Source organism: Carassius carassius, chromosome 9 (genome assembly GCF_963082965.1).
Source record: "Carassius carassius chromosome 9, fCarCar2.1, whole genome shotgun sequence".
NCBI classification, from domain to species: Eukaryota; Metazoa; Chordata; class Actinopteri; order Cypriniformes; family Cyprinidae; genus Carassius; species Carassius carassius.
In genome coordinates, this window is record NC_081763.1 from 7,392,993 (window position 1) to 7,414,977 (window position 21,985).

Below are 21,985 nucleotides of genomic sequence, written 5' to 3' on the forward strand. Positions count from 1 at the left end.
AATAAAAGAAATATGAATAACATTGACAAATCCTACCATCTTAAATGTGTCCAGCAGTTTGTAACGAATGAATCTGATTGGCTGAGCTGCACTCAAATCCAGTGTATGCACACATGTGATTACACAATACCATCCAGGAGTTTGGGCTCGGGAAGGTTTCATAAAGAGGTCTCTTATTTATAAGATATATTTATTTGATCAAAAAACACAGCGATAACAAAAATATTGTGAAACATTATTAAAATTGAAAATGACTGATTTCTATTGTGATATATTTCAATTGTAATTTATTCTGGTGATGATACAGCTGTATTTTCAGCATCATTACTCCAGTCTTCAGTGTCACGTGATCCTTCAGAAAATCATATTAATATGCATCTTCATATTTCTTTTGGAAACCATTATAATTTTGTTCAAGATTCTTTGATGAATAGAAAGTTTAAAAACAGTTTGAGATGGAAGTATTGCATAACATTATAAATGTCTTTACTGTCACTTTTGATCAGTTTAATCACAAAAATATAAAGTGGTGCTTGAAACGTTGTGAACCCTTCAGAATTTTCTACATTTCTGCAGAAGTTTGACCCGAAACATCATCAAGTCCTGAAAGCTGACAACGAGAATCCAGTCAAACAAATGAGACATAAATATTTTCTTTGTCATGTATTTATTTATTCAGGAAAATGATCCAATATTACAGATCTGTAATATCAGAAAAAGTCATTTTCCTGAATAAATAATTGACAAAGTATATATTATATATATACATATAAGGGCTGGACAATATGGACAAAATTTATATCACAAAATATTTCTTAATTTCGGTAAATTCCGATATCGATATGAACACTATTAAAAGAGGCTTGTAAAAACTGGCAAGAACGGCCACAAGAGATGTCTGTGCATACAAACTTATGAAAAATGAATTTGACAAGTCTATGACACCTCATTTAAAACCATTTAATATTTTAGAAAAAAATAAAAACGCATTTTTTTATTTAACCTTCATACAAACAAGAAATGTGCAATCACTATCAAATAATCGTCTCAGACACACCTAATTATTATAATCTCTTTAACTTCAAACTATAGGCTAACATACACTACCAGTCAAAAGTTTCTGAACAGTAAGATTGTTTTTTAAAACATTCTCTTCTGCTCACCAAGCCTGCATTTATTTGATCCAAAATACAGCAAGAACAGTAACATTTTGAAATACATACACTATTTAAAAATATATCTTTTTTATATTTGGACATATTTTAAAATGTAATTTTTTCCTGTGATTTCAAGTCTAAAAATGTAGCATCATTACTGCAGTCACATGATCCTTCAGAAATGTATATTTATATTCTGCTCAAACATAATTTATCATTATGTTGAAAACAGCGGAGTATAATTTTTTCAGGTTTCTTTGATGAATAGAAAGTTCAGAAGGACAGCATTTATCTGAAATAGAAATTGTAACATAAATCTTTATCATCACTTTGGATCGATTTAAAGCGTCCTTGCTAAATAAACATTTTTATAATTTCTTTCCAAAAAAAAAAAAAAAAGAGAAAGAAATCATACTGACTCAAAGCTTGTGAATTGAATGGAGTAGTGTATAATGTTACAAAAGCTTTATGTTTCAGATAAATGCTGATCTTTGGATCTTTCTATTCATCAAAGAATCCTGGATAAAAAATTACTCAACTGTTTTAAATATTGATAACTGCAAATCGCTATATTAAAATGATTTCTGGATCATGTGACACTGAAGACTTGAGTAAAGTTGCTGAAAAATCAGCTTTGAATAATTATTTAAAAGAAAAACATTATTAAATAATAATAATAATAATAATTTAAAAAACATTTTAAAAACGTAAAAAAACTTTTGACTGGTAGTGTAAGATGATTATTTTTATAGATTGAAACAAATGTGTTTTAGCCAGTATAAAGAGTATGAAAAGTGCTCCGAGTTGTTGCAGAGAAATACTATTTTTTGCTGGACTTAAACGCAAAGTGATTTTCTGCCAGCAGGAGGCGCTGAGAGAGCGGCAGAACAGTAGCGCTGTAAACAAAGCAGCTCCGCTTATAAACGCTTCTTTATCAGATAAAATGCAAATGCCATCTAAACTTTTCTAAAGACAGTCTTTTCCCTTCAGAGATACATTCATATAAAACACCCGCGACTTGTTTTAATTTTGATACGTGCAGTGCTCATGTTTATTCAACAAAGTCAAACGCCACAAATAAATCAATGTATAAGAAATACTGGTAATGTATACATATCGATATTGAATTATTGTCCAGCCCTAATATATATATATATATATATATATATATATATACAGAAATACAGAAGATTCAGAAGGGTTCACAAGCAGCTCTGTATTGTGTAAATCAGACTTACTTTGAAAGTGTTGTAGTGCGTGACTTTCTGAGTTAAAGCTCCCACTCGGTCATCTCCTCCATAAACTGTCAGTCCTGGCATGAGCTTTACCAGCTTCTCATTACCTCCTGCATGATCCCTGCAAGTTATTAAACATCAAATCTTTCTTAACCACTCAAATGTTGTCATATCAGAGCATATAGGCCACACACACACTAGTGTTAATTTCGTCACCTATTTTTAATTTAGTCTTAGTCTTAGCCTTGTGCCAAATGTCCTTGTTAGTTTTAGTCATATTTAGTCATTCACATATCTTTTTTTGTTAGTCAAGTTTTAGTTGACTAAAAGTCTTTTAATTTTAGTCTAGTTTTAGTCAAAAAAGAACTCAATATATTTTAGTGTAGTTTTAGTAAAAAAAATGTGTCTTTTTTTTAAATAACACATTATTACTGAGATTATTACTGATAAACATTTCAGTAAAAAAAGTGTTTCACATATCTCAAACATTGGTTAAATGTCATAATTACCTGACAAAATACACTTGTTGAATGATTTTTGTTGAATGCGAATGTTAAACGTGTCTGGTTTACAATTTCTGATTTAGGACTCGAGCTTGACTGCACATCACATGTTTTACTTTATTGATACTGCTAATCGTAATGCAACGGACCGGTCATCGGGACATAAGACAAAGAGCCTGCGCAGCGACAGGAAATATGATTTGACACAAAAAGCTTGCCTAGACGGTGGACTTGCGCTCAGGATTTTCTTTTTTTTTTTTGAGCGGCATGTGCGGACGAATTTTTCTACGCACACAATATTTTATTTCTTGATAACAGACCGCTGCTAACTATAACACACATTGGACAGTGTTGCAGTCTTGTCATCGTCTCGTTTTAGTCATGAAAAAAAAGGTCGTTGACGAACATATTTCGTCTCGTCTGACGAAATTAACACTAAGGCCTAGTCCACACGGACACGGGTATTTTTATAACCGGAGTTTTTCCTCCTGCGTTTAAAAAAAAAATCCCGTCCACATGAAAACGCCAAAACATGCTATCAAGCGCTGTCAAGAGCATGCCACACCAGCACCTTGGCCAATCAGAAGCAGTCAGCAGAGCACAATCTGACGTCAAACACAGCGGATAACGGCGCACACTCTGACGTCGCAAGGCAAAAACCCCGGTTATACTGTCTACACGACAACACTGCAACCGGCGTTTCTGAAAATGCTCACCCTGGCCGTAGTTTTCAAAAATGTTCGGTTTCGGTGCCCTGAAACTGCGTTTTCGTGTGGACGAAAGGCCGAACCGCGTAAAAAAAGTCACGGTTATAAAAATACCCGTGTCCGTGTGGACAGGGCCTAACACACACACACACTCATGTTTGTTTTGGTGAAAAGTGGGTTCATCCCATAGGCGTAATGTTTTTATACTGTACAAACTGTATATTCTATGGCCCTATACCAACCCCTACACCTAACCCTAACCCTCACAGGAAACTTTGTGCATTTTTACTTTCTCAAAAAAACTCATTCTGTATGATTTATAAGCGTTTTGAAAAATGGGGACATGGGTTATGTCCTCATAAGTCACCCTCTCCTTGTAATACCTGTGTCATACCCATGTAATTATACAGAGATGTGTCCTGATATGTCACAAAAACATGCACACACTCACACACACACACACACACACACACACACTCATATTCCATGTCTGACTCACCAGTGATGGTGAGTTGTCAGGACGGTTTTGAGATTCACGGCATGCTTTTTGACCGCATCTACAACCTGAGACAGATGACAATTATGAATCCATGGTATACAGTCTGTAATGTGTGAGGCGCACAGTGAAGTGTTGTTACTTTCTGAGGCTCTACTGGATCGACGATGGCTGCTTCCTTGGTGTCTTCATCGATGAGGAGGTACATGTAGTTGTCGGTGAGAGCCGGCAGCAGTTCTACCTTCATGTCTGTCTGTGCCACCAGAGATGATCTCCTCCGAGCCGAGTCAAACAAGACTGTGGGAACTACAAAACACACATTCACCATCCCTATTAGTGTAATAGATTTACATCATTTTAGACTGCATGAAAAACATACCATGGTCAGTCACAACAGTTTTTGTTTTTTTTTGTTACTATGCAACAAATTTTGTATGTTTTTCTAGCTGGTTATTTATGGTCATAAGTTGGTTAAGTCAATATTTGGGCAACTGCTTCAGCTCATTATCCATGTTCACCAGTTTTACTATTTTGGCCTGGTATGACCCGTGATAAACGCAATTAAACAAAATGGCAATGCCAAATGATAATTACAATAACTGTAGTACATGTAGTAATTCGGTGGAAACTATAAACGTTATATTTTGGTAAAGAGATCTATACTGCCGTTAATAAATATGAGATGCAGAACAAGCAGAAAGCATACAGTGTTTACGAAAGACAAGACGTGTAAAAAGTAGCACTGAATTTATCACACGATCAGTGTAATCGTCAACGCAACATTATGTCCTCTGACGTATGTCAACAGCTACAGTAGGATGACGCAACTCTTATACTAAATCAAAACAGTCAAAACACTGAATCAAAAGGTTCTGTGAGAGCGCTGACATGTGGTTACATGTCCATAAATAAGCCCTTCTGAGAGATCTGGCTATGCGCGAGAGGAGATGCTCGTGTAAACATACCGAGTTTGCGCGAGAACGCTCCGAGAACACCGAGAGCGCAGGCACTCACCGCCAGCGACCGGAGCCACATACCAGGACTTCAGCTGTCTCAGATCAGGGAGGAAGCAGAGAGTCTGGGTTAGAGTGCAAATCAGCCCACTTTTGAACTCTGACCCCTCGTTTAACCAATCCAAAACGGAGGAGTGTCGCGCGCGCTGTTGTAATCCGCACTGTACTTGACGTCAATGACGAATTCTACTATGACGAAAGCGTGGCTGTTTTTTCTATTTTTTAATTATTATTATTATTTTATTTTTTTATCATCAATACAATAAGGTACAAGCTAACTACAGTAAACGGTGAAACAATGACAAAAAAAAACTTAAAAGAAAATATTTACACATATTTTATGACGGATGTCAAATCTATCACAGATAGGCTACTTATTAAGGAAATTCATTTTAAAATTATTATTAATATTCATAACTCACATATATGATATTAATGTCTCATTGCCAGTGGTTCAAGGATTACCAAACTATAAATAGCGATTCAATTGCATGAGAGAGAGAGAGAGAGAGAGAGAGAGAGAGAAAATAATAATATAAATTTGACAACAACAAAAAAAAATTAATAAATAAATAAATAAATGAAAACTATTAAACAGAACACATAACGATAAACATAACATTCTTTCCAACAAAACGTAAAAAAAAATATACAAAAACACCAAACAAGTGAGCATACATTCAAAGTTTTAGCTGCCTTTTTGTTACAGGAGGTAAAGATCAAAGTAATAAAGAATTACGTTTACAGTGAACTGGCAAAAGTCTTGCCAAAGTTTTCTTGTACGAACACAATGCCAAAAAAGATGCATGTTTTGGATGTGAGGAACATAAAGTACCCTCCAGTTTACATCTATACTTAATTTTAATTTCGACGCAGTAAATGTTTTTAACAGGATGGTACTGATGATTTAAAAATAGAGCTTTTGTCATTAATGAGGGCCAACTAGTCGCGTCAGCAAAACGTAATTAATATTCAAAAGAACGTTGCGCGAAGTAATTAATATTCATAAGCTAAGCCTTCTCCGTAGTAGGAATCTTAACATCGTTGTCGAGCAGTAGCTGTGGTGAACGGCTTCTGAATTAATCTTTTGGACTTAATTCCACACAATCGTATCAGTTTCTTGTTCGATGTGTTCGCACTATGTAACTAGAGTTACATAATTCGCAATGTACTAACGGGTCTGACCCTTCGTTGCTGTCGAGCGACCAAAGGTCATTTTATTTCCGGCTGCAGGTCTCGCTGTCTGGTGTTGAACTCCGACATGAGCGCAAGGAATATTGCCCGCTTTTGGGAATGGGGAAGGAAAATTATATGCGTCGGGAGAAACTATGCAGATCACGCCATCGAGCTCAAAAACGCAGTTCCCAGCGAACCCGTGCTGTTCCTGAAGCCCCCGTCTGCTTACGTCACGGAAGGGTCTCCGATCCTGCTTCCCTTCTACACCAGCATACTCCACCATGAAGTCGAGCTGGGGGTGCTGATTGGTAAAGGGGGAACCGATATTCCTCAATCGTCAGCCATGGAGCATGTGGCTGGATATGTGTTATGCCTTGACATGACAGCTCGGGACATTCAGGACCAATGCAAGTCCAAAGGTCTTCCATGGACCCTGGCCAAAGCTTTCAACACCTCATGTCCCATCAGTGACTTTATCCCCAAGGAGAAGATCCCAGACCCAGGGAACATCAACCTGTGGTTGAAAGTGAACGATACTGTGAAACAGAATGGAAGCACATCCCAGATGATCTTTTCCATCCCGTATCTCATCAACTACATCAGCCAGATCATCTCTTTGGAGGAAGGGGATCTCATTCTCACTGGGACCCCCAAAGGAGTGTCAAGTGTCCAGGAACAAGATGTACTTCAAGCTGGGATTGACGGCATTGTGACCATGATGTTTAAAGTTGATCGGAAAAGTTGAACTAGACAGTTTGCTGCAAAGCACAACTATTGTGATTGTTGCTAATGCAAGTACAAGTTTAGATTTTAGAATCTGGGGAACATTGTATAATGTTTTATCTTTTCTAAATAAAAATGTGCATCTGACTACATCATATTTTGAATACATTTTATTTATGCTAAATGATCTGAGGTTGAATTGCTTTCATGGAAGTTAAAATGTGTAAAATTAACTTTTTTATCATGTATAAAAGCACTTTAATCAGAGCAGCTTTGTCTTTACACCTCTCAGATGGTGACAGATTGACTAGATTATTGACATAATGGTATTCCAGTTACAAGAAGCAACAGGAAACAGCGAATCAGCCTCACGTTATGCAGAAAAATCTGCATGTGTTTGCACTTGACGCCTGACTAATGACACTGTGCATATAGTTTAATGCAATCGTGGCATAGGTTGCTTTTACTGAGCTCTACATAGAGCATGAATGTACTTTATAGTTTTAAAGTAACAACCTTCTGCATTACATATTCATTCACACAATGTATTCATTAATCCCATTTAAAAGATGTTCATGGTAGCTTTAAGAGTTTGAACTTTACACTCTTGGGTTTCCATTAATATGTAACAGCAGAAAAATCCAGCTGTTTGCATGCAGAAGAGTAATGAACAGACTTTTGAACAGTAGTGTACATTGTACATATTTTATGAGAACTGCATAGTTGTGCGTACACTATATTGATTGGTAGTAGCAGTTATTGGGAGGAAGCTTCTTCATGTTTCCCATGAGGCTGTTTACACATCATCGCTCTGAATTTTCCTCTGTGAACTTTTCATCAGAGCCTTTCATACACCATCCACACGGGAAACACATCAGATCTTCTCCAAACATCCTCACGTGCTCATCCATCCAACATCTGGCTCTACTGCTGTTCATTCTTGACTGGGAAAGAAAACAAGAGGGTTGTGCAACATGTCAAATGCATTAAAAGACATACTGTACATAGATAGAAGTAGAAATCACTTGCTTTATGAAATATAGCATCATAGCCATTAGTGTCGCTATTCAGATAATATTGAATTGTATCAATTGTATTTGAAAATTGTTGTGTATACCTTTAGGAATGAACTTCATAGAGCTGCTGAATATTCAGAAGCGCGAGAGGCCGTGTTTGGGTCCGTCATTCACAAACTCATGGCCGAGACCATTTCCACATTTACCACACTTGACCTGTATAAGATGATACAGAACTCATTGTTCACAATCTCCATTTGCTCACCCACTGATCCTCTGCAGTGAATGGGTGCCGTCAGAATGAAAGTCCAAACTGTTGCTAAACGCTAAATTTCACCAAGTTCTGATGAAGAAACAAACTCATCTACATCTTGGATGACATGAGGGTGAGTAAATAACTGGCAATTTTCCATTTTGGGATGAACTATTCCTTTAAGCACTTTAAGCAAATTCTCAAACAGGTTTCACCTTATAAGTATGGGGTTAGAATTGTTGCTTTATTCCAAATAAATAGATTATGATCCACAAATAAATGTAACAAGATTCACAAAAATATATCAAATTCACAAATAAATGTACAGAGTTTCACAAAAAAATATAAAACTCACAAATAAATAAAATGAGATTTGCAAATAAAAAAAAATATATTTACAAATGTGTTTAATGTCACAAACACAACTCTACCTGGTATTTATTTGTGAACCGCTGTCTGTGCATTTGTAAATCACTGCACGCATTTGTGGATCGGTTCCTGTGCATTTGTGGATTTGAAACACTTCTAGCGTCGACGTGCAGATAAATCCACAAATAAGTGGACTCCACCCACCGTTTACTCAAGCCAATCAAATAACGGCCACATTGAGCTGACCAATCGTAGCACGTTATCGCTTCAACCAATCACGTTTTGGCTTAAATCCGGGGGGGCGTCTTGCCTGATCGGCCATGTTGTGCGTACTTGTCTGTAACGTTACTTGTGGACTTGTGAAATGTCATCAGTCGCTGCCCAAGTACTGTTTCCCTTTTCAAAGTTCACATCTAGCCAAGTCCAGTTCAAATCCCCGGATGTGTTCTTGCTCCGCTCCTTTTACCGAGGATGCATGGAGAGGTGACTTGTGCGGACTTGATACGGGCCATAACCCAGAATTCAGCTCGAACCAGGTTAGCATCAATGGCGGAGGAGAAAACTCACAACTGTAAGTTATACATTTCGAAATACTATTGTTGTTTTATCACAAAATGTAACGTAGTTCTAAGAGCTTTGATGCCAGAATGTTGTTTAAACTTCAAAGCTACCGTCGAATTTTAAGGAACTATTTGAAAATTTGCTCAGACGATTTCGTTACGAGTTGAAAAGTAGCCTAACCCTCGGCAAGTCCTCCTAAAAAGTAGCTAGGCCCTGTAACATTTTGTAAAATATGGGGCTGCCTGTGTTGATTCTGTAGTGGATAAACATTTGATATATTTTGCTTTGGGTATATCTAATGGGCAATTGTTTTGCCTGAGGGAAAAGTTTCCTAACTAACGTTTGCCTAACGATACTTATATCAAATGCAAACCTTATTTTAGAGTGCTCTTGTCATTTTAACCAAATAGTTTGCTTGTCTTTATTTACATTTTTTTTACAAATTCTTTTATAATTGTATTATTTTTCATCAACTTAAATTAAGCATTATTTTTTATCAAGGGACTGCTGAGGAAACTCGGGCCTTGATAGAGTGGCGGGCGGCCAACGAAAGGCTTTTCACCGGGAGGCGCAATTCCTCCAAAAGTTGATGGGAGTGAGTATTCATTTTGAGTGCTTGTATAATTCCCTGCATGTCTGAAGGTTTGGAGCTAGATTTGGACAGTCTTCATCCATAAGAATGAATACGTTATTGAAGTGGAATCATGTAAATCTTTATGGGTTTGTTTTGCCTATAGGCATTTTGTTCCACTTCTGGTTTGGCCATAACTGCCAAACAGGCAAAGAAAAAATTGAATAACCTAAAAGATAAATACAAGGTAATCTGCCTGTTTCTCTACTTTCTGTTACTGAAAGAGGCTTACCAAGATGTGTGTAAAGACTTTCCGGTCATATTTGAAACCTAACATAGATGCATTGGCCCTTACATTTTATTTTGTAAAATGTAGTTTACTCCGTTTACATTGTTTACTCTGAGACTGTAAAAAGAATAGTTCACCCCAAAATGAACATTCTGCCATTCACCTACAATTTTAAGTTGTTTCACACCTGTATACACTATTTATTTATTTATTCTTTTTTTTTTTTTTTTTGCTTTACACAAAGGAAGAATATTTGTAACCTAAGAGTTCTGGGGCACCACTGACATGTGTAATTTTTTGGTGCCTCAAACTGTTAGGTTACAAAAATTCTTAAGAATATCTTCCTCTGTGTAGAGCAAAAATAAAAAATGTCTAAAAGTGTGGAACAACGTGAGGTGAGAACATGACAGCATTTTGCTTTATTTCAGGAGCTTAGGGACCCACCCACAGGAAAAGGGGTAGAGGCCGGTAGTGTGACTGCTGCCACCTGGCAGTGGTACACTGCAATGGATGCTGCACTCCAGGGGCAGCACTCGAGTTGTTGCATCAAACCCACTGCCACTACAGGTGGCTCAGTCAGCACACCAGGTTCAGCCCCTTCTGTGGAAGCCAGGAGTAGCCAGCAGTCAAGAAAGAGGCGACGGGACAGCCAGGCTCTTCTTTAGTTTCTAAAAGAACAGGCAGAGAGGGAAGAGGAGAGGGAGAGAGAAGCATTGGCGAGAGAAGAGGAGAGAGAGAGGGCAGCAACAGCCAGAGCAGAGACATATTTCTCTTTTAGAAAAACTTAATAAATTCTAAATTAATGTTGTATTTAATGATAAATGATTTTATATAGATTATTTGAATAAAAAAAAATAAAAATGAATGTTTCAATTTCAACCCTGGCAAATCATTGTTATAGCAACAGTGTATTCTTTATATTTACAACAAAAACACAAATAATATAAAATAATGTAATATCCAATGTCTATAGTGGTATACAATTATTTACAATCATGCAGTTAAATCTCAAGAAGAACATACCAACATTAAGAAAACGTATAAATGTATCTATACCCATCTACTTGCACATTTATTCATACCTATCTTTCTAATTAATGTCATAGCTATTTCAACTGTTTATGTTGCTCTTTTAATGAACATGACAACATCTGGAAAGGTTTACTGTCTAGATGTAGTACTGTTCAGTTAGACACCCAGGCAGTTCCACGGGAGAAGAAAGCTGAGCAGCCAGACGTCCTCGGAGATGGTTCCCTGATAGGTCCCTCTCACCCACTGCTGCATTCTCACCATCCTCGCTGTCTTCTTGTCCTTGGCTTTCCTCCTCCTCCTCCAAGAGATCACCTCCCATCACACAGATGTTGTGGAGGATACAACAGGCACCAATCACCTTTGGGGCGAACAGTGGCCTGATCTCTAGGGCCCGCAAGAAAATTGCACGCCAGTGAGTTTTTAACATCCCAAAAGTGCGCTCGATGATGTTCCGTGCTTGTGCATAATGCCTGTTGTATCGGGCTTCAACTTGGCCTGTTAATCAAAAATCGTGTAGAAAATGTGTAGTGTATTGCAAATTCATAACAGTAAAAATTTGGTTTATCGTGTGTGTGTGTCTGTCTGTCTGACATAAAAAAGTGTTCTTACTTGCGACAGGCTGGCGGTATGGGGTCATGATTGCAATAGGATGCTGCAAGCAAGGGTATCCCCCATCTCCCAAAAGATAGTATCCAGCTGGTGAATACAAAGCCTGCTGGTACATTGGTGATCTGCGCAGCACAAGGGCATCCTGTACAGAGCCTGGATTGCCAATATACACATCTATAAATATGCCTTTAGCATCACAGGTGCCCTGTAGAATGATGGAAGGGAAGATCTTTCTATTTATGTAGCATCTTTTTTGTGGCATTGCAGGAGGAACAATCCTGATGTGGCACCAGCAGCACAGCGGAATGCCTCATGGCCAGCAAGGCCCCCCACCTCATCCATTTCCTCTGCTTTTGGAAAATGAATAATTTTGTGGAGGATGGTCATCATCTCCTCCACAACATTGTGAACAGTCCTACAAACTGTTGAAAGTGGCATGCTGAAGTCATCTGATGTGACCCTGTAGGATGCTCAACAGGCAAGCCAATAAACCGTAACAAGTACTTCAATTTCACGGCTCCATCCATGGGCTTTTTGACGGGGCAGCATCTGTACCAGCATGTTGATGCTGTTCCTGGAGAGCCTGAAAGCTGGCTTTAAATCCTCTCCAGAAAAAAACTTGACCAGGATTGGTACCTGGTCATTGATCTGTGAATACCTGCGAGTGGGACTTTGTTCCTGTTAAAATATATAGATAATATATTAAGAATGTTTTTACTTTTGTTGTATTATGTATTTGTTATATGTATTGCTTTTAAAAAGTTGTTACTATATGTACTGTCGTTGCATTGTATTTATTATATTTTTGGATTTAATATAAGCTATATACTCAGTTGTTTTAAGGATTTTGTCTAAAATTTACTAAAATCTGCCATAATTAAATCTCCCTCTAACATTTGCTCTTTTCGTGAAGTATTTCTTTATACTCTATTTCGGTTTCATTCATTTATTGATAAGCTCTAGCACAACATTCATCCCAGAGTCTAAAAGTTGTAGCCTATATGATTATTATAGATATTAAATTGTCCTGTTTGTGTTAATGCAGTAATATGATGTGCACCTAGCTATATAAAGATGATAAACTATAAACTTATTTGAGCACCACAAAGACAAATAAAAGGTGTGTGAAGTGTAAGCTAGTTAATTTAAATGTTATCAACTGTCAAACCTATTGTACTTGTCAGTTTATTTGGTATACTGAAAAATCTAATGTTGTCTCATTACATCCCTGCAATAGTTTACATAACTTTTTGTGAGATAGTACTTTGTAGTCTGTTGATAGGGTGCCTATATGATACATTATAATAAATTTTTATTATGACTTTTCATTTGGATATACCTAACTAAGTCCACATAAGTATATGGGCAGTTTATGAAGAAAGAATAATTAGAAAAACGTACAATGCTAGAGAGACATGCTAATATGGCACGTCTCTTCGCCATCCTCCGCTGCATCCTGGCTTTTCTTTGAAGGATTCGTCTCCTCCGTTCGACAGCCTCCTCTTCAGCATCTTGATAAATAGCAATTGCAATGGCAATCCTAAGCTGTTCCATTTTGATTTACACTTATTTACAATTGATTTACACTTTTCAACCGTATTATTTAAATTGTAGCTGAGTGGGTTTATTGCTAGATTGTTCTTAATGAAAAGAGGCAGTTGTTTCCACATATTTTATTTATTTTGAACGACGTAAATATAATCACAGTATTAATGTTACCTGAACCACATATTGTTTAATAGTTTTTAAAATAAAAAAGAGACAGTCGTTTAATATTATATTCAATTTCATTATAAATATAAAGTGAAAATAATCAGAGTAGGTAAATATTAGTTTTTTAATACTAATATATTTAATATATTGAAAATAAAAAAGAAGTTAATTCAAGTAAAACATGCATGCTGAGTGAAGCTATCAAGTACGCTGCCGTTCCATTTGTAGAATGACTGGACTCGCGTCCTCCCGTCCTCGAGAGTTCGTTCTTCTGAGTCCAACTTGGCATGTCCAAACTCGGAAGGACGGAAGTCCAGACTCTGCGAACTTGGTATTGAGAAATGCCCTGACTGTCTGTTGTTGGTCTCAAGTTCGGTGTCTATTCCCGCAGTTCCCCCGGATTTAAGCCAAAACGTGATTGGTTGAAGCGATAACGTGCTACGATTGGTCAGCTCAATGTGGCCGTTATTTGATTGGCTTGAGTAAACGGTGGGTGGAGTCCACTTATTTGTGGATTTATCTGCACGTCGACGCTAGAAGTGTTTCAAATCCACAAATGCACAGGAACCGATCCACAAATGCGTGCAGTGATTTACAAATGCACAGACAGCGGTTCACAAATAAATACCAGGTAGAGTTGTGTTTGTGACATTAAACACATTTGTAAATATATTTTTTTTTATTTGCAAATCTCATTTTATTTATTTGTGAGTTTTAATTTTTTTTGTGAAACTCTTTATATTCATTTGTGAATTTGATATATTTTTGTGAATCTCGTTACATTTATTTGTGGATCATAATCTATTTATTTGGAATAATGCAACAATTCTAACCCCATATATAAGCGCCCCTTCTCTCCTCGTGTTTGGACACACTGTTTTCATGGATGGTCTCTGTGAAGGCTGGCCAGGGGGATGAATGCTCATATTTGGATCTGCTGGAGAACAACTCGTGTCCACATTTGGCACATACATACATGCCTGCAGTATAAACACACTGTAATAAGTCTCAAACAGAATCCCACTGCTAATATTAAATATGCATGGATCTTATTTTAAACAGTTGATAATTTGCCAAGAAGTCACTATAAATCAATTACATTCTCTTGACAAATTAGAGTAAAAACTGTTGATGAAGAAGATTAAACTGATCACTGAGAATTAAAGAGATAAAGAAATGCAACTCGGATAACGATTACCTTTCATTTGAACGATGCTTTGGCAATAACATCGTTTCAAAAAGTATTAACAACGGCTGGAAAATATCTTTCCTATCACTTAGCAAACTGGAACCATGTGTGAAAACTTTAAACAAGACTTCCTTGCAGTTTTACTAATCAAATTACACAAGGTAGCTACATAATACATGTTATTACATAAGTCGCCATGTTATACTCTTCATCGGAGTCAACTCACCGGACTCAAAATGATCTTTATAAAACTCCCCTCGAGAGAACGAACAGAAAGACATGACTACAGCGACTGTGATGAAGTTCAGACGAACGACTGTAATTATCTGAATCAATCAACGGGTGTTTTATAAACTCAGTCTGGATCTGAGTTATGCGAGACGCGCGCGCGCTGTGTGTGTATGTAGCACCACGTGACCACACGGTCGCCACTGTACCACAAACTTTACTGGACAAGCGGGTGAAACAAGTAATTAAAAATAATAAGACGTCGTGTCATAAATGAACCCAGATATAATAGCAACATAACAGTTTCTCAACCTTAAGAACCAACCATACAATAATGATCTAAAGTACTGAACATATTAAACGTTATAAAACCATACATACATGTCCAGTCTGTGATATAGAAATAACATATAATTTACATAACCTTATAAAGAAAATGAAGAACTTTTTTTTTTAAGAATATGAGCATTGTTCAGTGTAGGGAATGCAGATTTAACGGAAAGTCTTGAAATTCTTGAACATCTGTTTATTATTCACCTCTTTTTTAAACATATTTTACATTTTGTATTTGCATCTGGTGTGGTTTTTAGTTTATTTTTAAATTTTTGGCATAAAAAACGCACGTGCGTGCAACGACGACGTCTATTTGTAGAAAAAAGAATTGCATCTGTAACCTTTCACCTTCAGCCTGGCGATTTACAAGCGAAGTGAGGATAAAATAGTAAGTTTGATACAGATTAACTGTATCAAACTGATATAAATAAAGTAAACGTCATGTTCACTCCGTTAGTCGTTGCTCGGTGACCTCTCTCGCCATGTTGCGCGCATGTTTCTGCCTATTATGGATATGCATTTGTGTTTTAACCCTAGTGTCAGGGTACGTGATTTATTAAAATATTAACACCTTTTACAGTTCCTGAACCTAAGAGTCAGTATCTCATCTTACTTATGAGTCTCGAGTCCATGTAGTTTAATATCAAACACAAGCGATTAAAACTTACATTATGTTGCATCATTTTTTAAGAGTTAGGAGTATTGGAAGTATTCGTTAAACTATGATGTGTTTTGTGACTTTTCCTTCATCTGTTGGTTGTTTTTTTGTAATAGCAATGCATTTTAGTTTATTATCATTTATTGTAATTTCAGAAATCAAGAAATAGTTCATCCACAAATCTGCTGAAAATTTCCTCACCCTCATGCCATCCAATATGTAGATGAGTTTGTTTTTCCCTGGTACAGATCTGGAAATGTAGGGTTACCAATGCTCACCAATGGATGTTCTGCAGTGAATGGGTGCCGTCAGAATAAGAGTCCAAACAGAGCTGATAAAAACATCACAATTACACACAAGTGACCCAGCCAGCAATGACATGTGGGGCCCAGATGAGGGCTTTATGGGCGGAAAATGTGGGCCCCATTATGGGCTTGCACCCGGGATCCACATTGGGGCAAGCTGTGGAAGCCCAGATGTACTTAAAGTGGGACCTGTAAGGGTACTGCACGGGTCTTAATTGGGCAATTCATGTTAGACCAATTTGGGCCCCACCTGCCCAAATGGGTCTAAAGTGGGTTTGCACCTAGGACCCAGCCGTAGATGCCCAGATGGGCTTTAAAAGGGAACTATAAGGGTGTTATTTGGGATCTTAACCGGGCAATTCATGACAGACCCATTTGGGCCCCACCTGCCTAAAGGGGTTTAAAGTGGGCTTGCACCAGGATTCAACCGTGAATGCCCCTATGGGCTTAAAGTGGGCTCTGTAAGGATCTTTAAACCGATACCGATATTTACCGATATTGAATTTTAAAACCAATATCGGCCGATAATATCGAGCATCCCTAGTTGTCTAAATATGTGTTTCTGCCCCAAGAGACAGGCGTCTGGGACTGGGCTATTATTTGAAGCGTTATGGTACGCCTGCAACCTTTCTGAGAGTCCACTTATCAACATAATTCAACACAGTGTAAACTTTGACCTATTTTGATGTTTTTTACATTTTTGGGAAGTTACATTTTTCATTTTCTGCATGACTAACAAAAATGACTGATGGATTGTTTTGGCAAAAAATGTATGCAATGTTTGTTCTTTGGTGATTAGCGTGACTTGAAATGTATTGAGTTACTATTACTCAATCTCAACATGCTTTATTAGCCTACATGTAGAGTTACTACAAGTTACTAAAAATTGTACAGTAAGTAATTACATAACTCAATAGGCCTACATAGTTACTTTGCGCCTCTGCCATGCAGGACCCATGTGTTCCCAGTTCAAACCCAACTTAGCACATAAATATGCCATGCAGGACCCATATATGCGTTCTCAGATCAAACCCATCCGGCCATCCCCACTCAGCTCATAAATATGCCATGCAGGACCCATATATGTGTTCCCAATTCAAAACCCATGCCCACTTTGCGCATAAATGCACCATGCAGGACCCATATATGTGTTCCCAGTTCAAACCAATGGCCACTTGGCCCATAAATGCACCATGCAGGACCCATATAAGTGTTCCCAGTTCAAACCCATGGCCACTTGGCACATAAATATGCCATGCAGGACCCATATATGCATTCCCAGTTCAAACCCATGCCCACTTTGCCCATAAATGCACCATGCAGGACCCATATATGTGTTCCCAGTTCAAACCCATGCCCACTTTGCCCATAAATATGCCATGCAGGACCCATATATGCATTCCCAGTTCAAACCCATGCCCACTTTGCCCATAAATATGCCATTCAAGACCCATATATGTGTTCCCAGATCAAACCCATGCCCACTTGGCCCATAAATATGCTATGCAGGACCCATATATGTGTTCTCAGTTCAAACCCATGCCCAATTGGCCCATGCCTGTCCCTTATGGGGCCCATGTAATCAGCTCATATGGGCTTCCTATGTGGGACTCATATGACAAAACCTACATGGGACTCGCTGATTTCACCCAGCCAAAGCCCATGCCCACACAGTAACCTTGGAACCTGTACTTAACCCATCTGGGCCCCACATGTCATTGCATATGGAGATCCATATGACTCCATCTTATGAAGTGTAAATCCATCTAGGCTTTTTTACTTTAAAACATAATTTCTAGCGAGTCCATATTTCTTGATGTTTCAAGAAACATCAAGAAGTCCACAATTGTTCTTTCACATCATTTATTTATTTTGCACAGTTTTCTTATAAACATCAGTGCTTGATTTGGGCATATGTCTCTCCTGATTTGAACAAAACAAGTTATTTTTTTACTGAAGAAAGCAATATTATCGACATAGGGCCTATTTTAATGCGATTTTAAGTTAAAAATCTTAATAATCGTTTTTTTTTTTTCCTTACAAACGCAGCTTTTCACTTCACAAGGCATTAATTAAAGGACTGGAGTAGTGTGTGGAGTACTTGTGGATTATTGTGATGTTTTTATCAGCTCTTTGGACTCTAATTCTGACGGCACCCATTCACTGCAGAGTATCCACTGTTGAGCAAGTGATGTGATGCTACATTTCTCCAAATCTGCTCTGATGAAAATACAAACTCATCTACATCTTGGATGGCTGACTGACATTTTTCAGTCAAATACTTGTTTAATGACTAAAACAAATGATATCTAAAACCTACTTGGCTTGTAATTCATGATCCTAATTTGATTGCCCTGCTTTTTGATGCACCAGACATTGTCGAAGGCATCCAGAGCAGTAAGAAGTCTTACTTCTACCATCAGAGGTTTCGGCGTGTCCCCGAGCTGACTCAGTGCCAGGAAGGAGATTGTGTGTGCTATTATGAGGCTGAGATGCAGTTGAGGAGAGACTAGTGTGCTGCTTCAAAAACCCTTGTAGTACTAACTCATTAAGCATTGCATGAAGTTCTGCGTGCACAATCACTATTTTATTTTGTCTGCAGTTAAGGTGGATCAGGAGATAGTGAAGTTGATCCAGTAGCTTCTAAATGAGGATCTAGGGCACGCCAGTGCACGGAAGTGTCTGATGAAACTGAAGGAGAGGATGATGGCAGAGCAACAGCAGGCATAAACATACAAACCTCTCCTTTGCCTTTTCTATGTCAATCTCTTTTATCGGTGTATCAAAAAGAATAAAAAAAGTAAATTGGAAACTGACTTAGCTTTTTTTTTTTATAAAATCCCATCAGTTTTAAAGTAGTTATTAGTAGTCTTATATCACACTTTCATGTTATTACTTTTCAGTTGTGTTTTTGGTTACGCATGTACATTTCCAACATTTTAAAAACCATATTAGCTCAGTTCATGTGTCTGCTGGCTTTGTTATGCTAGCACAACTGAGAAAGTGGATAGTACAGCATTACAGGTGAATTAAATTAAACCGCTATGATGCAAAATGTTATAAACGCCTATATAAACACTCAATATGTGTGCTTATAACCCCTTCAGCCATAGTCACAATATAGCAAATCTCTTAATCTGAGAAATTTGCCAACTTTGTTGGGACCGTTTTGGTTACGCAAATCAAAAATCCACAAACCATCTGCTTTCACGTAGCATTTAAACACTTAAGTCAAAACAACAGAGCACAGACTTTTCTTTCTTGACTTTTATTTTCAATTTGTTGTACAAAATTTAGGAGGCTGCCTGAAGAGCTCCCTGAGTCCTCTGAACGGAGACCCTGGTGTGAGTCTTGGCCAGATGATCAGTGAATTCCTGAAACAGGACACACACTTTAGTTTCAAGAAAGCAATGATGCATTTGTGAAAAGGAGCAAGCTGTGAAAATACACATTACCTGGTAAGGAGACTTGGTAAACACTGTCTCCTTCCAGAGATCAGGGGTCAGGTAGCTGTAGGTCTTTGAGATCGCGTCAAAGGTGGCCTTGGCTGAAATGATAATAGAAGTTTTAAAACTGAAATACTAAAACATGGGACGACTGCAGCCCAAAACACTGGCTTTCAAATACAAGCCCCTTACCAAAGTTGCCCAGAGTGGCAGTGCAGCCCCTGGCTGAGGTGTAGCAGTCATCGATACCGGCCATCATCAGCAGTTTCTTGGGAACGGGAGCGGACACGATGCCGGTACCACGGGGAGCAGGAATGAGACGCACCAGGACCGAACCACAGCGACCGGTCACCTGAACAGACACATGCTCAGATATTAACCTTTCCAAACGAGCGTCAAACTGTGCGCCAAACCATGTTTGAAGACTCACTTTGCATGGCACGGTGTGGGGTTTTCCGATCTTGTTCCCCCAGTATCCTCTTCTGACGGGAATGATGGACAGTTTGGCTAGGATGATGGCACCACGAATCGCAGTCGCTACCTCTTTGGAGCACTTCACTCCCAGACCAACATGTCCATTGTAGTCCCCAATAGCAACAAAGGCCTAAAAGTACAAGAACCAAGTGATTAGGAACTTTAAAGAGAACAGATAAGGATCTGTATATCATGCTGATAGTATTTAAAATCTGTAAATTATGTCCATAATACTTATCTGTATAGTTATTGTACAAACTGTAGACCTTGTATATTCTGTACTTACTGCTTATCGCACCTCTGGTTTGATGCTAAGTGCATTTCGTTGCCTTGTACCTTATATGTGCAATGACAATAAAGTTGAATCTAATCTAACTCAGACTGTCGTCACTCAGGAAGCAGGTTTTTCACCTTAAACCTGGTGCGCTGACCGGCCCTGGTCTGTTTCTGGACAGGCATGATCTTCAGGACCTCGTCTTTCAGTGCTGAACCCAGGAAGAAGTCGATGATCTCAGACTCCTACAGGAGAGATAAACCATAGGTTTCATAATAGGTAAATCATTTGCACCACTTTTTGTAACTCTTAAGTGACAATGGAACTGAAGTAGACAAGAGACACAGAGCTTAAAGAAACCTCAAAAAAGGCAAAACCTGCAGGAAAGTACTTGGTTCCATGCATCAGTACATTGAATTAAAATTTTCACCTGAAGATCCAGGTATATTTAACATAAGATTTTTTTTTCAGTGAAATGCATGCACAGATAAATTCTTCACTTCAAGATTTCAGTATACGTTCAAATAAAGAGGATGCATTTCATGCTAGCTTTAATACCTTGATGGGCAGAGAATACAAGTAGATCTCCTCCAGAGTCTTGATCTTCATGTCCTTCACCAGGCGACCAAGTTTGGTCACAGGAACCCACTATATGAAATATAATATTGTCTATTAGAAAATGGAAACTGAAGCTACAGCAATACATCTCATCAATTGTTTTTGACCATTAACGTTCCTAGAAGAGTGAAAGAGCCAATATATCAGCCCACACTGGATGTGAAAATGTAGTCTTTAAATAAAACATTATATAACGCCAGATCATAACAGAGTCATAGTTGAGCACGATTTAGGTGGTGCTTTACCTCCTTGTCCTCAGACTTGCCTCCCCGGGCCCCGCGGCCTCTTCCCCGGCCTCTGCCGCGCCCTCGACCGCGACCCCGGCCTCCAGTGCCGAAGCCCCCGCGAAAACCTCCTCGACCACCGGCGTCGTCCGCCATTTGCTAGAGAACATCAAAACATCTCCGCGAATTAATAAACAGGTTCATTTTAAAGTCAGACACGTCCAGAAAGAAAAGGAACATGCTCAAGAGCCCGATTAAAACACATCTATTTTTGTTACTACACATCTTGGACATGTTAGCCGTAGAGCGATGCATTCATTAGGCATGTATTCATCTTTGACACCATCCATTTAAAACCGCTCGAAATTAACTTATCTACCCAATTCATTTCACGATCACATTGTTATTTAACCGTAGAAATATGTTTTCTATAAAAATATCGCGTTTTTATTTTGCGATTGCGGAGATTTTAATAGATACTGCTAAGACATGATAGACTTACGTGATGTGTATTCAGGAAGAAGAAGGCCGCACGAGAGCTCGCGGAGCGTTTATTCCAGGACAACTATCGCGATATTTTGTCACACAGCCGTGATCTCGATGATCTCTAGCGGCACAGTCGAGAGACCTGTCTGTTCTAGCAAATCTATCCGATGGTTCATAAATAAATAAACGATAATGACATAACAAAATAGATAGTTGTGTTAAAATAATAAAATTTAAAAAATGACAGAGAAGGGAAAAGGATGACGACATGAATGTTCTGAATTGGTTTATGTATGTTTGTTTGTGAGTAGTTTGTTAATAACTGAA

At 38.1% G+C, this 21,985-nt stretch overlaps 4 protein-coding genes across 6 annotated transcripts in view; 1 reads left to right on the forward strand and 3 right to left on the reverse strand.

The window, feature by feature from the left end:
• Positions 1-6,652, reverse strand: part of LOC132148822 (hydroxyacylglutathione hydrolase, mitochondrial) — a 10,087-nt gene extending 3,435 nt beyond the window's left edge. Inside the window, exons 1-4 of one of the 3 annotated variants that reach the window (XM_059557549.1) lie at positions 6,517-6,652; positions 4,241-4,404; positions 4,102-4,166; positions 2,396-2,513 (exon numbers count right to left, since the gene is read on the reverse strand). In XM_059557549.1, the coding sequence (XP_059413532.1) occupies positions 2,396-2,513; positions 4,102-4,166; positions 4,241-4,345 (288 nt within the window). In that variant the 5' untranslated portion in view covers positions 4,346-4,404; positions 6,517-6,652. Of the gene's footprint in view, positions 1-2,395; positions 2,514-4,101; positions 4,167-4,240; positions 4,405-5,063; positions 5,153-6,516 lie in introns of those variants that run through there. The other 2 variants (XM_059557548.1, XM_059557547.1) reach the window with 2 other exon arrangements.
• Positions 6,128-7,032, forward strand: LOC132148823 (acylpyruvase FAHD1, mitochondrial-like). The gene has a single exon (XM_059557550.1). It carries the CDS (start codon positions 6,373-6,375, stop codon positions 7,030-7,032), a length of 660 nt encoding a protein of 219 aa, XP_059413533.1. The 5' UTR covers positions 6,128-6,372.
• A 407-nt stretch (positions 7,033-7,439) lies between these two features.
• msrb1a (methionine sulfoxide reductase B1a) lies at positions 7,440-15,019 on the reverse strand. Its single transcript, XM_059557195.1, has 4 exons — positions 14,839-15,019; positions 14,263-14,403; positions 8,128-8,244; positions 7,440-7,954 (listed from the first exon to the last, which is right to left on the reverse strand). The coding sequence occupies exons 1-4, from the start codon at positions 14,891-14,893 to the stop codon at positions 7,935-7,937; spliced, it is 333 nt and encodes a 110-aa protein (XP_059413178.1). The 5' UTR covers positions 14,894-15,019; the 3' UTR covers positions 7,440-7,934.
• A 4,369-nt stretch (positions 15,020-19,388) lies between these two features.
• LOC132148507 (small ribosomal subunit protein uS5) lies at positions 19,389-21,730 on the reverse strand. The gene is made up of 8 exons (XM_059557196.1): positions 21,675-21,730; positions 21,194-21,331; positions 20,889-20,978; positions 20,468-20,575; positions 20,013-20,186; positions 19,775-19,934; positions 19,592-19,683; positions 19,389-19,510 (listed from the first exon to the last, which is right to left on the reverse strand). Exons 2-8 carry the CDS (start codon positions 21,326-21,328, stop codon positions 19,430-19,432), a joined length of 840 nt encoding a protein of 279 aa, XP_059413179.1. The 5' UTR covers positions 21,329-21,331; positions 21,675-21,730; the 3' UTR covers positions 19,389-19,429.
• Between the last annotated feature and the right edge of the window lie 255 nt (positions 21,731-21,985).